Genomic DNA, 12,500 nt, shown 5'->3' with positions numbered 1-12,500 from the left:
TGTAGGGGATGTTGGTAAGCAGGCGGAGGGCCAAGGGTTTCAGGAGGGGCCGAATGAGCAGCACATTCGTCATGAGGTTGATTTCTCCCTCTTGGAAAAACGACTCGATGTCCCCGGCCGAACTCTGGGTCAATATCACGTGTTTCCTCGACATGAAATATTTGTCCCAGTCTTTATTGGCGATCAGGAAGAGCCCAAGAGCTGCCGTGATGTTCGGGGCGAGAGTGATATACAGAGGACATCGTGTGATCGAGTTTATATCCGTTTGAGTCAATACCTCTTGAAGGTCATCAGTCAAACTGAATATAATAGATGGAATACCTCTTATTACATCATCGAAAATTTGAGAATAAATTAAGTTATTAGGGTGAATATTATTGGAACTAGAAGCATCTAATTTTTTCCCAAAATTAGTCGAGTTCGTAGTGACAGCGAAGTTGTATGTGATGGACGGTTCATGGAAGACGACCATGGTGCATCCTGGGAAATAATTCTGAATCTGTTGCAAGAAAGTCCCGAGAAGATCCTGGAGTTGTTTGGGCGGAGTGGAGCTGCTCAGGGCCAAAGTCACGCTCGCCGTCGATACGAATAGGAATTTTGCCCAAAACGCCCTGAAAATAAAAGAAATGTAGCTTAACACTTGCATAGAGTCATAAGAAAATACAAATTACCCGTCAATTTTTTTTTTTAGGCAGGTGAAGATACACATAAAAAGGTAATAAGTAGTTGAATGGTCAGATAGCATCGTTTTAGTTCAATTTAACCAACGCAAGTTATTAAATGATTATCATCAGCAATATATCCCTAACCTAACCTGTCAAGTACATCTTAGCCACGACAAAATACGCCAATATGCCTATGGATGAACTTCAAAACCCACACTACAAACCCTAAATCTGTATTAACTGGACAAAGAAAAGGAGAACAAATACAACTTAACTTACATTCTTCGAGATATGACAACAGCAGCTTCACCAATAAGAGTAGCAGGTTGGCGAGCTCGTATTTATAGGTCTGTTTAGGGTGCGTGAAATGGCAGGTGGAGATGCGCAAGAGACAAAGAAATGAGTGATGGTGGAATCCATATAGGTTTCATCAACGTTTTCGAACTTTTTTTTTTTTTTTTTTAGGTCATTACATCAATTCTGATTTACATTTATATTTTCTTACCGATTTACATTTATTTTAGGCCCGTTTTCAATTGTCGCTCAGAATCCTATACCTTACGTAGACAACGCCTAACAAAGGAACAAAACTTTGCGAAAGCGAAAGAAAAAGGCCACATTATTGTTTGTTTTCCTTTCTAGACTACTGTGCACGGGGTATTCATAAGACAAAATCCTGTGATATACTTACTGCGTAATATCATTCAGGTCACATTGGGCTGTATAATCGTAATGAAATTGTGATTTACACTGTTATCACGTGACAAAGATAACGTAAATACTGAGGTTTGCGTGGACACAAAAAATCTACGAGACGTTCTGAAGGGTGTATGAGGGTGTAGCCAGCTTTTTTTGTGTGTGAATATAGAAGTGAGGGTGGTTTGCTCTCTCTCTCTCTCTCTCTCTCTCTCTCTCTCTCTCTCTCTCTCTCTCTCTCTCACTCTGTCTGTCTCTCTCTTTCTTTTTCACTCTCTCTCTGTCTCTCTCTCTCTCTCTCTGTCTCTCTCTCTCTCTGTCTCTCTCTCTTTCTCCCTCGCTCTATGTTTCGTCAAACCGTTGTTAAAGACATATCTTTATTTTAAATCAATAATTTACTCCAAATACAAATAAATACGACAATCTGTTTTTTTTTTTCTTCTTCTTCTTCCTTCTAAGACATATAAGGTCATAGATGAATTTATAGTCTTCCTTAAAGCATTTCTTGTGTGATATGATGAACTTTCGAAAGGTCAGTCTTGAGTTTCTTCAGGTGATGAAAAACGTTAATTGTCTCTACTGTTCTTCAATACCTCAAGAGAAATTACGAGGTTAAAAAAGTCTTGATTTTGATAATATGCCTAAAAAAGCGAGTATGTGACTTTTCCAGGGGTTTCATATTATCTTAAATGTCAGTTATCAAATGTTATCCAATCTACTAGCTTAAGAAATAACATTTTCTTTCCCATTGCTTATTTATACACATAACTGAATACTACTGAATATTATGTCATATATGTGTTAATTACATATATAAATACATTAGAGTATATTTGAAAACTAACTAATGAGCTTTTTATACATTTATGGTTACATAACTGCTAGTGAAGACATCTAAAAGATATATTTTTTTCTACTAAAAGAAAAAAGGTTTTGTTACATGACAGGATGAGCGTGCTTTGAGTCTGTTCATACAAGTCTTTACTGTAGTAGATATTTGTAGAATATATAAATCACACTGAGCGTGTAGCCAATGCTTCACAACTATATGCATTGCTAGAATGTCATTTTTTTACTGGAAACCTCAGTATCTCCCTTTATAGCCTAACTTTCTCCCACTCTGAAATTAATTTAGAATCCCTCTTATAACTGTTGACTGCTTACAAGATATTAAATTTATCGTTTCTGATTTTATTGTTTCTGTGAAGCTATCTCTAAACAAAGGTAAATCAAAATTAAAGCTAATAATTGTAAGTACATATATATCTAACTATAATCTATTATATATTTGGGTGTATCGTTCAATACTTCAATATCTGAAGGTATTTATTGGGAAAAAAATAATTGAATATTGATTTCATGATGTTTAGTACATCTATCAATAAACATTACCCAAAGATGGTAGTATACTTTATGAAAATGATCCTATGTGTTTTATAATAGTCGAGTTCTATAAACAATCTTTACTAACTACATTATTAATTTAATTATATTTACCGTATACATAGTATGCCTTATGATTCTGATAAATTGCGATAAAAAGAGGAATCTATCATAGTTATTCAATAATGAAATGTTGATCTTTGGTGGGCAGTAAACAAATGAACCGCTAAATATACATTAAAAAAGTACAATAGACTTTAGCAGATAGATAGTTATGACATGGTATATATGGTGGTAGAATAACACAGCATAAATGAAATTATCTGAAATTTATGTATGAAGTGTTATTCATGGCATTTTTCCAAATTTTACGATCTATCTACAGTGATAATATCATATATTTATGTTTTAACGTATTTATTCATCAAAATCGAATGAGCGAAAGCAAGGTAAGTATGTAGAAAATAGCAATTTTTGTATTCAAAAGTCTAGCAGGTGAGGGATGTTTCAGTTAGTCAATTTCTAGCTAGTTTTGAAATTTCAAAATTGGTTTTGAGTATTTTTTTTCAAAAATACCATACTGAAACGCACTAAATGAGATACCAATAAAGAAAAGAGTAAATAGATAGATAAAAGAAATTACAGTGATCAATGCTTTGATGGGATGATTTTATTTGTAATCGTATCTGCAAATAAATTAAGACAACTCACACTGCACGTTCTCCCTTGTTGCTTCTTGCGCATATGAATACTCAGCTGTAAGAGGACATACATGTACCATCTGCTGATACTCTGACGAAGCATAACCACCTGTGGCAGTGGAATTCGTGTCAAATTTGCCGCAGGGAGAGAGCGAGAGAGAGAGAGAGAAGCACACCCACAGAATCCGAGTCTGCCATTGGTCATACATCTCCCAGTTGCCAAGTACCCATTTCGTATCGTATTTTAACTGCCGTAAAAGAGAATGATTGTGAAGTGATGGTTCTATTGATATATTGTATCGCTTTCTCTTACTCTTTCCTTATCATTAGTGACTTGTATCAGAAGCTGAATATGAAAACAGTGTTAATGGTTACCAACCGCAACACTTCCAGGCAGAATACATTAATACTGAACAAGAACGGAGGAATATATACCCCTAGTTCAAAGCAAAACTTCCCACATCATTACAGTTTACAAAGAATCTTGCACAATAACAAGAACATCTAAATAAATCCATAATCTTTAAAAATCCTTCCTCCTTCCATGAATTAAACATAAAATTCTATTCTCTCTCCATCTCAAAGATTTTCTGCGCAGTGCCCATAACCGGCTGCGCGATCTGTTGCCAAGCGCTCAGCAGTCTACTCTGACCGTCAGCGAAGTAGCACAAAATGAGTCCTTCCAAGGTAAGTACTTACAGGTTTTATTCTTTAAGCGAATTGAGACATGGATTTTGTCATCACGTTGTTTAGAAGTTAAGTGAAGTTTCATATACTGAGTGGACTTACGGAAGTGCAAAATATTCGCATAATTCATATATAACAGAGGTATATAATTTTGACGTATTGCATTACTAAACTTATGATTAAGCAATTTATGTGATTACGATTCAGACTAATGCTGAAGTGGATTTAATATTTACATTCACACAATATATTTGAAATGGACGCATTTAATATATTTTATCATTCTGAGGAGTCAACGGGGGATCAAGGTCGCCCAGATATACAACTTGCATAGGCAGGTTCCACCTCCCTCCTCACTCCCTCTTTGTTAATTAATAGTATTATTACGTTTAATTTTATTGTGTTATTTATATATAATCACTAACAATAGTGTTGTAATTATAACTGTTGTTGTTATAATCACCATCAATAATTTGATATTATTATTCATGGCATCCTCATTATCCTTATCATTATTATTATTATCATCATTACTGTAGCTGTGGTTATTATCATTATTATTACTATCATCATCACCATCATCATCATCATCATCATCATCATCATCATCATCATCATTATCATTGTCATCATCATCATCATCATCATCATCATCATCATCATCACCATCACCATCACCATCGTCGTCGTCGTTGTTGTTGTTGTCGTATTTACTATTATTATTATTATTATCATTGTTATAACTACTACTACTACTACTACTACTTTTGTTATCACTGCTATTATTTATTACCGTTAGTATTATAATGGTCATTGTTATTATCATTACTGTTGTTATTATTTTTTGTTATTGTTATTATTATCATTATTGTTATTATTGTTGTTGTTTTTAATATTGTTGTTGTCATTATATTATTATCATTATTTTTGTTATTATTATTTGTTATCATTATTAATGTTATTGCTATTGTTATAATTATTGTTATTATTATTATTGTTGTTGTTGTTGTTGTTGTTTTTATTATCAATATAATTATTATTGAGGTTGTCGTCGACTACTACCACCACTATCATCAGCGTCATTATTATTGATTATCATTATCAATATTGGTGCCATTACTGCTATTGTAATAATTTTGTTTGCGTTATTGTTCTTATTACCATCACTTATCATTGTCATTGTCCTTATTTTTATGTTTTTGTTGCTATTATCCTTATATTTTTTAATGTTGTTATTGTTATTAACATTGTTGGTATTACTGCTGTCGTTGTTGTTATGAGTTGTTATGGTAGTTGTAGGAGTTTTTGGTAGTATTGTCATTATCACCGTTATTGCTGCTATTGTTAATAAAGTTGTTATAATTTTTATTCACTTTTTTTCTTAATCTGCAACGTCATTTTTACTCTTGTCATTAATATTGTTGTTACGATGCTTGTTGTTACTATTATTATCATTATCTTTGTGGTACATCATCATTGTTATAATTAATATTATCAATATTGTTAGTAATATTTTCATCTTTACTGGTGTCATTATCATCATCATCATCATCATCATCATCATCATCATTATCATCATCATCGCCATTATTATCATTGCTGTTTTTAATGTTGTAGTTGTGTATGTCATCATCATCATCATCACCTCGCCATGGAGGTTATTTTTGGTAGCGTTGGTTAGTTTAAATGTTCGTTTGTTATTTGACAAGGATATCTTTAAAAGTTGCGGATAGATTTTTTATGAAAATTTGATCAGAGATGTGTCTTATCATGATATGCCCTTAGATTTTGGTTTTTGATCCGGATCCAGGAACTTTTTTAAATGACTGCATCAGTTAATTTTATTTAGAGGGGTAACTATTATTATTATCCTTACCTTTACTAACTCCGCCAAGGAAGTTATGTTTGTGGACGCTACCGGTGCACTTGAGAAAAGGTGATTTCAATGTAATTCATCGAATCTGAATATTTTTATTGCATCAATGACCTTATTGCCTTGGCGGAGATTACTACTACTACTGTTATTATTATTATTATTATTATTATTATTATTATTATTATTATTATTATTATTATTATTATTATTACTACTACTACTACTACTACTACTACTACTACCATTATTATTATCTTTAGTAGTAGCGACATCACCATAACCATCATTATTGATATTATCTTCAGTCGTAGTATTAATGATGGTACTATTAATGTTGGTGATGGTGGTAGGCGAAGTGGTAGTCAGTAGCGACGAGTCAGGTCGGGTCATTGAGTAATTCATCGGTGCTCTATTTAATTTCTTAAATGTTATCTTCCCAACCAAATACGTTTGCACTTGGTGGACATTGATGATGGAGATAAATTCTGATCATTTCCAGATCATTCACCTATGATTATATAATTAAAAACATGTTCAGTGGCATAGACAGCTGATTGAAAAATCCCCTTCGTGCTTTCTTAATAACGGAATCACATTGATATTGAAATCTACTTTCAGTGTTTGAAATTGTCACGTCTTGCCCCCCCCCCTACCCCCCCCCCCCCTTGTGCTAAGCGAAGGAGCTACACTTTTATGTTTATGACAAATAGTAAATTTGATTAAGAAAGACAGCTCTCTATCAATTAAAAAAAGGTTTCGTTATTCTGATCGCTAATAAGCTAGAAATAGAATTTTTCGTCATTTCAGTAGATTGTTTGGAGCCAGCAAGTATCGATTGAAATAATATATAGAGGCAACACATTTTGCGAGTGAACTTGCCACCTTCACGCCCCATCCCGTAACTCTACTGGCCATAGTTTAAGTTGCTCTGGTGGTAGTAATATTAGAATTAGTGGTAGTTGTAATATAATATTAGTAATGTTAGAATTAGTTGTGGTAGTAAGAGTTACGGCATAGTCAGTACCACCACCAGTATCAATATTGTCATTATTTACTGTAACTGTTATAAAACATATACAGGTTAGTATTTTCCGCATATTTATTATTCTGAAGCGAATTTATCATATTTCGAATACGCGCAAACCACTCGAATCGAGAAGCACGTGGTTTTGTTTACATCACGTGACATGTTTGTTGACGTCAAGAGATGAGTCTGCGTGTGTGTAAACATACAATCATTTTTATAGTATTTGATATAGTTCAATTAGATTCCATGTTTGTTTGATGCAGTGGTAACGAACATGGCATATAGCTGAGTGCGCTCATCCTAGAAACTTTAAATATGTGAGGGATAAGAACAGATATGGATAATGCGTATTGTAATAGATTGTATGTATTTGAAAATGGAAGTCTGCAAAGAGTAAAGGAAAAGCCTCACTTGCTTATCAGCGTCAATGGCTTTATGTTTTAAGTAATTCTAGATATACCTTAGGTTAACACCTACCATGTATATTGGGATAGAACAACTTGCAAATTTCTCAGGAGGCATTTGACAGGAAATGGTTCAAACCCTAAGCCCTAATTTACCAAATATACTTGGGGGAGGTTTCCTGGCCTACTCTGGGTAATTGTCTACTCTGGATCCCAGTGGCTTAGTATCACTTAAAGCCTAGCCTGAAAGATTACAAATTAACTATGTTCGAAACTGGGTAGGGGAAAGTAATGGTAAATCTCACTAAACAGAGAGAGAGAGAGAGAGTGTACAGCATATTGAGAAAATAAGTGGAGAAAGTAATAATAACCAGTTTAGACTTTTAGTAAGAATTGTAAGAATAAAAAGGTTACAATATCATCAGACAATGGAGTTAAGCATTGTACCTGATGACAGGAAAAATTAAACAGATTTTCTTATATTTTTTGTTTCAATTCTAAAAAAGCTGAAATATTAATAACAGTTTCTTTATCCACAGCCGATTCTTTACTCCTACTTTCGGAGTTCCTGTTCTTGGCGTGTTAGGATAGGTGAGTTAATGTTTAGGACAAACAAATGCTTTGTCATAATATGTAACTTTAATTGCTAGTGTATAGATTTAACAATTATTGATATTAATTTTTTTGATCATTATATATTTGTAATTCATGTACAGTATATATACATTTTTTAATGAAATATGTGTTTTTTTCCTTTTCCTTTTCTTTTTTTAAGACTTTCATCTTTCTCTCCCTTCTTATATCTCCTGTTTATGGATAAGGTTATTGACTGCATGATTTTTTTCCAGCTCTTGCCCATAAAGGAGTGGATTATGAATATCGTGCAATAAATTTGCTGAAACAAGAGCAGGTAAGATCAGAATATTATTTTCTCTATCGCTCTTTTTCTTCTCGTCTTCCTCCTCCTCCTCCTCCTCCTCCTCCTCCATCTACTCCTCCTCCTCCTCCTCCTCCTCCTCCTCCTCCTCCTCCTCCTCCTCCTCCTCATCCTCCTCCCACCCCCTCATCCTCCATCTCCTCCTCCTCCATCTCCTCCTCCTCCTCCATCTCCTCCTCCTCCTCCATCTCCTCCTCCTCCTCCATCTCCTCCTCCTCCATCTCCTCCTCCTCCTCCTCCTCCTCCTCCTCCTCGTCCTCCTCCTCCTCCTCCTCCTCCTCCTCCTCCACCTCCTCCTCCTCCTCCTCCTCCTCCTCCTCCTCCTCCTCCTCCTCCTCCTCCTCCTCCTCCTCCTCCTCCTCCTCCTCCTCCATCTCCATCTCCATTTAGTGTGATTCCTCCTTTCTTTTAAGATTTTGTTGACATGTATTCTTATTATTGATATCCATATGTAATTATTTGTCAAATATTATTTGTATATTCTTTGATATGCAGTGGGATTTTCTAATATGGTTTAAACATTTATTGAAGTCTTATTTATTTGTTTATTTACTTTTATATATGATTTACAGATTGATTCATAGGATTCTATTATTCTTATGCTTAATTTCATCAATCATTTTTGCATTTACAGGTGAGCGATGAGTACAAAAAGCTCAACCCCTTAGGACAAGTGCCAGCTCTTATCGTCGACGAAAACACATTGACGCAATCGGTAAGCTTAATCATCACAATATTCCATTTCCTGTGTATTTATCAAATATGTGCATTCTTCTTGGTGTTAATTATGTGTCAGTCTGTCTGTCTCTCTGGTTTCTTACCATAGGTTTAACTTATTTAAAGGTTCCATTTTTGGTATATGAAGCTAAAACCAGCATTTGTTGGCAAATTTCTAGAAATTTGAAATAATCTCCAATTTAGCATAAAGCAAGCTACAAAAAACTGAAAAACAATAGCGGTAGTTTGCTGCTATTATTATAAGATATGACTAATTTCTAATGTTTATACCCAATAACCACTCGCTTTTGTTGGCAAATTTAAAACATTACAACCCCCAATCTACACCACCTTTGTGACAGTCATGATAGATAAAGAGATGCATACATAGATAGATAGGTTCATAGATACATAGATATATAGATAGATTCATAGATGGATAGATACATAGATATATAGATAGATTCATATTAGGATAGATACATAGATATATAGATAGATTCATAGATGGATAGATACATAGATATATAGATTGATTCATAGATGCATAGATAGATCCATGAATATATAGATATATACATATGTATAACAAAATTATAATGTCTTTTTTAGCAGAAAAGAAGAAATAGAAGAAAGATAGGAAAATTATTTAAATTCTTGGTAAATTGATTAATTCATTTATTTATTTATTTATTTTTAAAAAGTGCAAAAGTAGAAATAGAGAAGGAAAATTAGCAAAAAGTTTTCAAATCATAGTCAGTTTATTTATTAATCTGTTTATTTATCTGTTTTCAAAAAGCAGAAAGGGGGAAAAAGAATAAGAAAAACAGAAAAAAGAAATTGCTTTTAAAGTTGTTTGTTTGTTTATCTGTTTATTTATTTACTTACTTTTAGAAATTGGAAAGAAAGAAACAAGAACTGCAGCAAAGAGATTTTAATTCATAGCTGATTTATTTGTTTGTTTATTTGTCTATTTATTAGTTTATTGTTAAAGAGCAACAAAGAGGAAATAGAAGAAGAATTGTTTATTCTATATTTATTTATATATTAGACTGACAGAGCTTTTCCATTTCAGATAAGTATTTTGGAATACCTTGAGGAGGCTTTCCCCCAGAAACCGCTGCTTCCGAAGGATTTGTTTAAGAGAGCAAAGGTAAGAGACCTTGTCTTTAAACCTTTTCTTTTCTTTTTTTTTCTTTTCTTTTCTTTTTTCTTGAATCTGATTTTTTTCTTGTCTTTCTTTTTCTGTAATCCCAATTTTTTTCATATGTTCATTTCTTTGTCCAGTAGTTTATCTTCTTTTATTTTCTTTCTTTTTTATCTGATTTATTTTTATTTTTATTTTACATGCTTTTCATTGTGATATTCATAATTTATTATGAATATCATTCTACTTTTTAAAATTTATCCCTAATTAGTTCTGTCATGTACAAGCTCATGAAACAACTGTAAAAGAAGTTACAAACATCACATAGTTTTCTTGAATTTTCCCCCCATAGAGATCATCATGAAATGCCACAAAAAAAATATTGAAAATATCGCTCATTTATCCTGAATTCTTGCCCAATAGCCCCATCTTTTGTGCGCAGGTTCGGGAAGTATGTGAAATCATCGGATCTGGCATCCAGCCCTTGCAAAATTTGTCGGTGCTGCAGAAAATCGGAGAAACGAAAATGGAGTGGGGACATTTCTACATCCAAAAGGGGTTTGTCGGTATGTTTTGAGTTTGTGTTTGTGTCGATATGTATCTTTTGAGGATTTATTGGGGTTTTGTATATTGTCTTGTGTGTGTTACTGATTTTTTTCCTTGCAGTTTTATGTTTGTTTTACAGATGTCATATATTTATGTTGTGTTTATTTTATAAGTTTTGTTGTGGATTTATTGGTCTAATATTTTATTGTTAGGTGAATAGGTGTAAGAGGTCATAATTTACAAAACAATAACAATCTATATCACACAGGAATGGGTATGGCCAAACTCTATGTAGAAATAAAGCAGAATATCAAAGTATTACTTGGATGGAGAAAAAGAAGACGAGCACACCATGAAATAATAACACATACCTCACGTAAAAAAAGGCATATCTAGACCTTTCTCCAATACAATAGTGTAAATTGGTATTAATTGGAGTTTTAGAAAATTATTATATCAGTATTGTTCAATGAATATTTCAGAGTAGAATGAACATGAAAAAAATAATGTAGCAGATTACATAAGACTTCACATTTTTTTAAAGTTATGTTTGTCTTCTTCTTCATGTTCCTCTTCTTCTTCTTCTTCTTCTTCTTCTTCTTCTTCTTCTTCTTGAGTTACTCAAAAATAGGTTTTCATTTTCTCCAAAAAATATTGCATGAATCTCTTTCATTATTGGATAGGATATTTAGACTATTAACATTTATATATATATATAGCACATCATATCTAAAAAAAATCAGATATTTTGAATTTACAGCCAGACACATGACACATAAATATCATTGTGAGAGTAAACATAATAGGCACATATTCAAAAGTGATTGGACGTCATCAGAAGAAAATCCATAATTATAATCTTGTTAACAGGGACTTTTCTTCATTAATTGAAATAAGCATTAGCATCATGGGTAACAGAAGAGTGTATAAATGTTATCCCAGTAAATTTTGTCTCTCAAATGAACAGGCCTTACAGTAAAGCTGTTGTAATTACAGTCTGGCAAAAATATCATATGTATGCACAGTCAATCACAATTTTAAAGGAGTAAGAGTAGTTATTGGGTCAAGATTAATTCATTTTAGAGTAACTGTTAGTAATAATTTTATATAACTTTATATTTTTTTATTAAGGACAACCAGTTTTGATTACTGTTATATGCACTCCCATTCCTCAATCATGCTGTTTAACTATTTTGCAAGTAACATCTTACACCTAAAAGCTTTGAAGTTTATCTTTTTTCAAATATTTCATAGGTTTATTTTTCCTTGAACTCAAAAGATACCGTGTTTGCATTGAAATAGTAACACATACCTCATATAAAAAAGGCATATCTAGACCTTTCTCTAATAGAATAGTGTAAATCAGTATGAATTGGAGTTTTAGAAAATGATTATATCATTTATCAATGCTCCCTTAATGAAAGTAGAAATGCTACCTCCAAAATGTAAAATATTGTTGCAACTGTAGCAGTAGTAGTAAAGGATCTTTGATTCCAGAAAGCAAGATTGAAGATTTTTCTTTTCTCTCCTTTTCTTTTTTATAAATTGATACTCAACACTGAACACTGTTTATAATTTTTCAGCCTTGGAGCAGGTGTTGGCTAATTCTGCTGGAAAGTACTGTGTTGGGGATGAAGTCACTATAGCAGACTGTTGTCTTGTACCTCAGGTGTATAATGCTAACAGGTAGGAAAAATTTGGTGTGTAATATTAC

The 12,500-nt window shown here is 33.0% G+C and overlaps 2 protein-coding genes across 3 annotated transcripts in view; one reads left to right on the top strand and one right to left on the bottom strand.

The window, feature by feature from the left end:
* Positions 1 to 3,676, bottom strand: part of LOC138863569 (ionotropic receptor 21a-like) — a 4,953-nt gene extending 1,277 nt beyond the window's left edge. The window contains exons 1-4 of the mRNA XM_070127752.1: positions 3,673 to 3,676; positions 3,456 to 3,554; positions 890 to 905; positions 1 to 611 (exon numbers count right to left, since the gene is read on the bottom strand). The exon at positions 1 to 611 is cut by the window's left edge and continues 200 nt beyond it. Coding sequence (XP_069983853.1) covers positions 1 to 611; positions 890 to 905; positions 3,456 to 3,554; positions 3,673 to 3,676 — 730 coding nt within the window. The remainder of the gene's footprint in view (positions 612 to 889; positions 906 to 3,455; positions 3,555 to 3,672) is intronic.
* Positions 3,677 to 4,024: 348 nt separating this feature from the next.
* The window catches only part of LOC113817865 (probable maleylacetoacetate isomerase 2), a 10,002-nt gene continuing 1,526 nt past the window's right edge, over positions 4,025 to 12,500 (top strand). Inside the window, exons 1-7 of one of the 2 annotated variants that reach the window (XM_027369968.2) lie at positions 4,025 to 4,132; positions 7,979 to 8,030; positions 8,288 to 8,349; positions 9,011 to 9,091; positions 10,169 to 10,246; positions 10,683 to 10,806; positions 12,370 to 12,472. In XM_027369968.2, the coding sequence (XP_027225769.2) occupies positions 4,118 to 4,132; positions 7,979 to 8,030; positions 8,288 to 8,349; positions 9,011 to 9,091; positions 10,169 to 10,246; positions 10,683 to 10,806; positions 12,370 to 12,472 (515 nt within the window). In that variant the 5' untranslated portion in view covers positions 4,025 to 4,117. Of the gene's footprint in view, positions 4,133 to 7,188; positions 7,228 to 7,978; positions 8,031 to 8,287; positions 8,350 to 9,010; positions 9,092 to 10,168; positions 10,247 to 10,682; positions 10,807 to 12,369; positions 12,473 to 12,500 lie in introns of those variants that run through there. The other variant, XM_027369969.2, reaches the window with a different exon arrangement.

This window comes from Penaeus vannamei, chromosome 12, assembly GCF_042767895.1.
Source record: "Penaeus vannamei isolate JL-2024 chromosome 12, ASM4276789v1, whole genome shotgun sequence".
NCBI lineage: Eukaryota > Metazoa > Arthropoda > Malacostraca > Decapoda > Penaeidae > Penaeus > Penaeus vannamei.
Note: the sequence above shows the minus strand (reverse complement) of the source record. Positions and strands in the feature narration are given on the sequence as shown.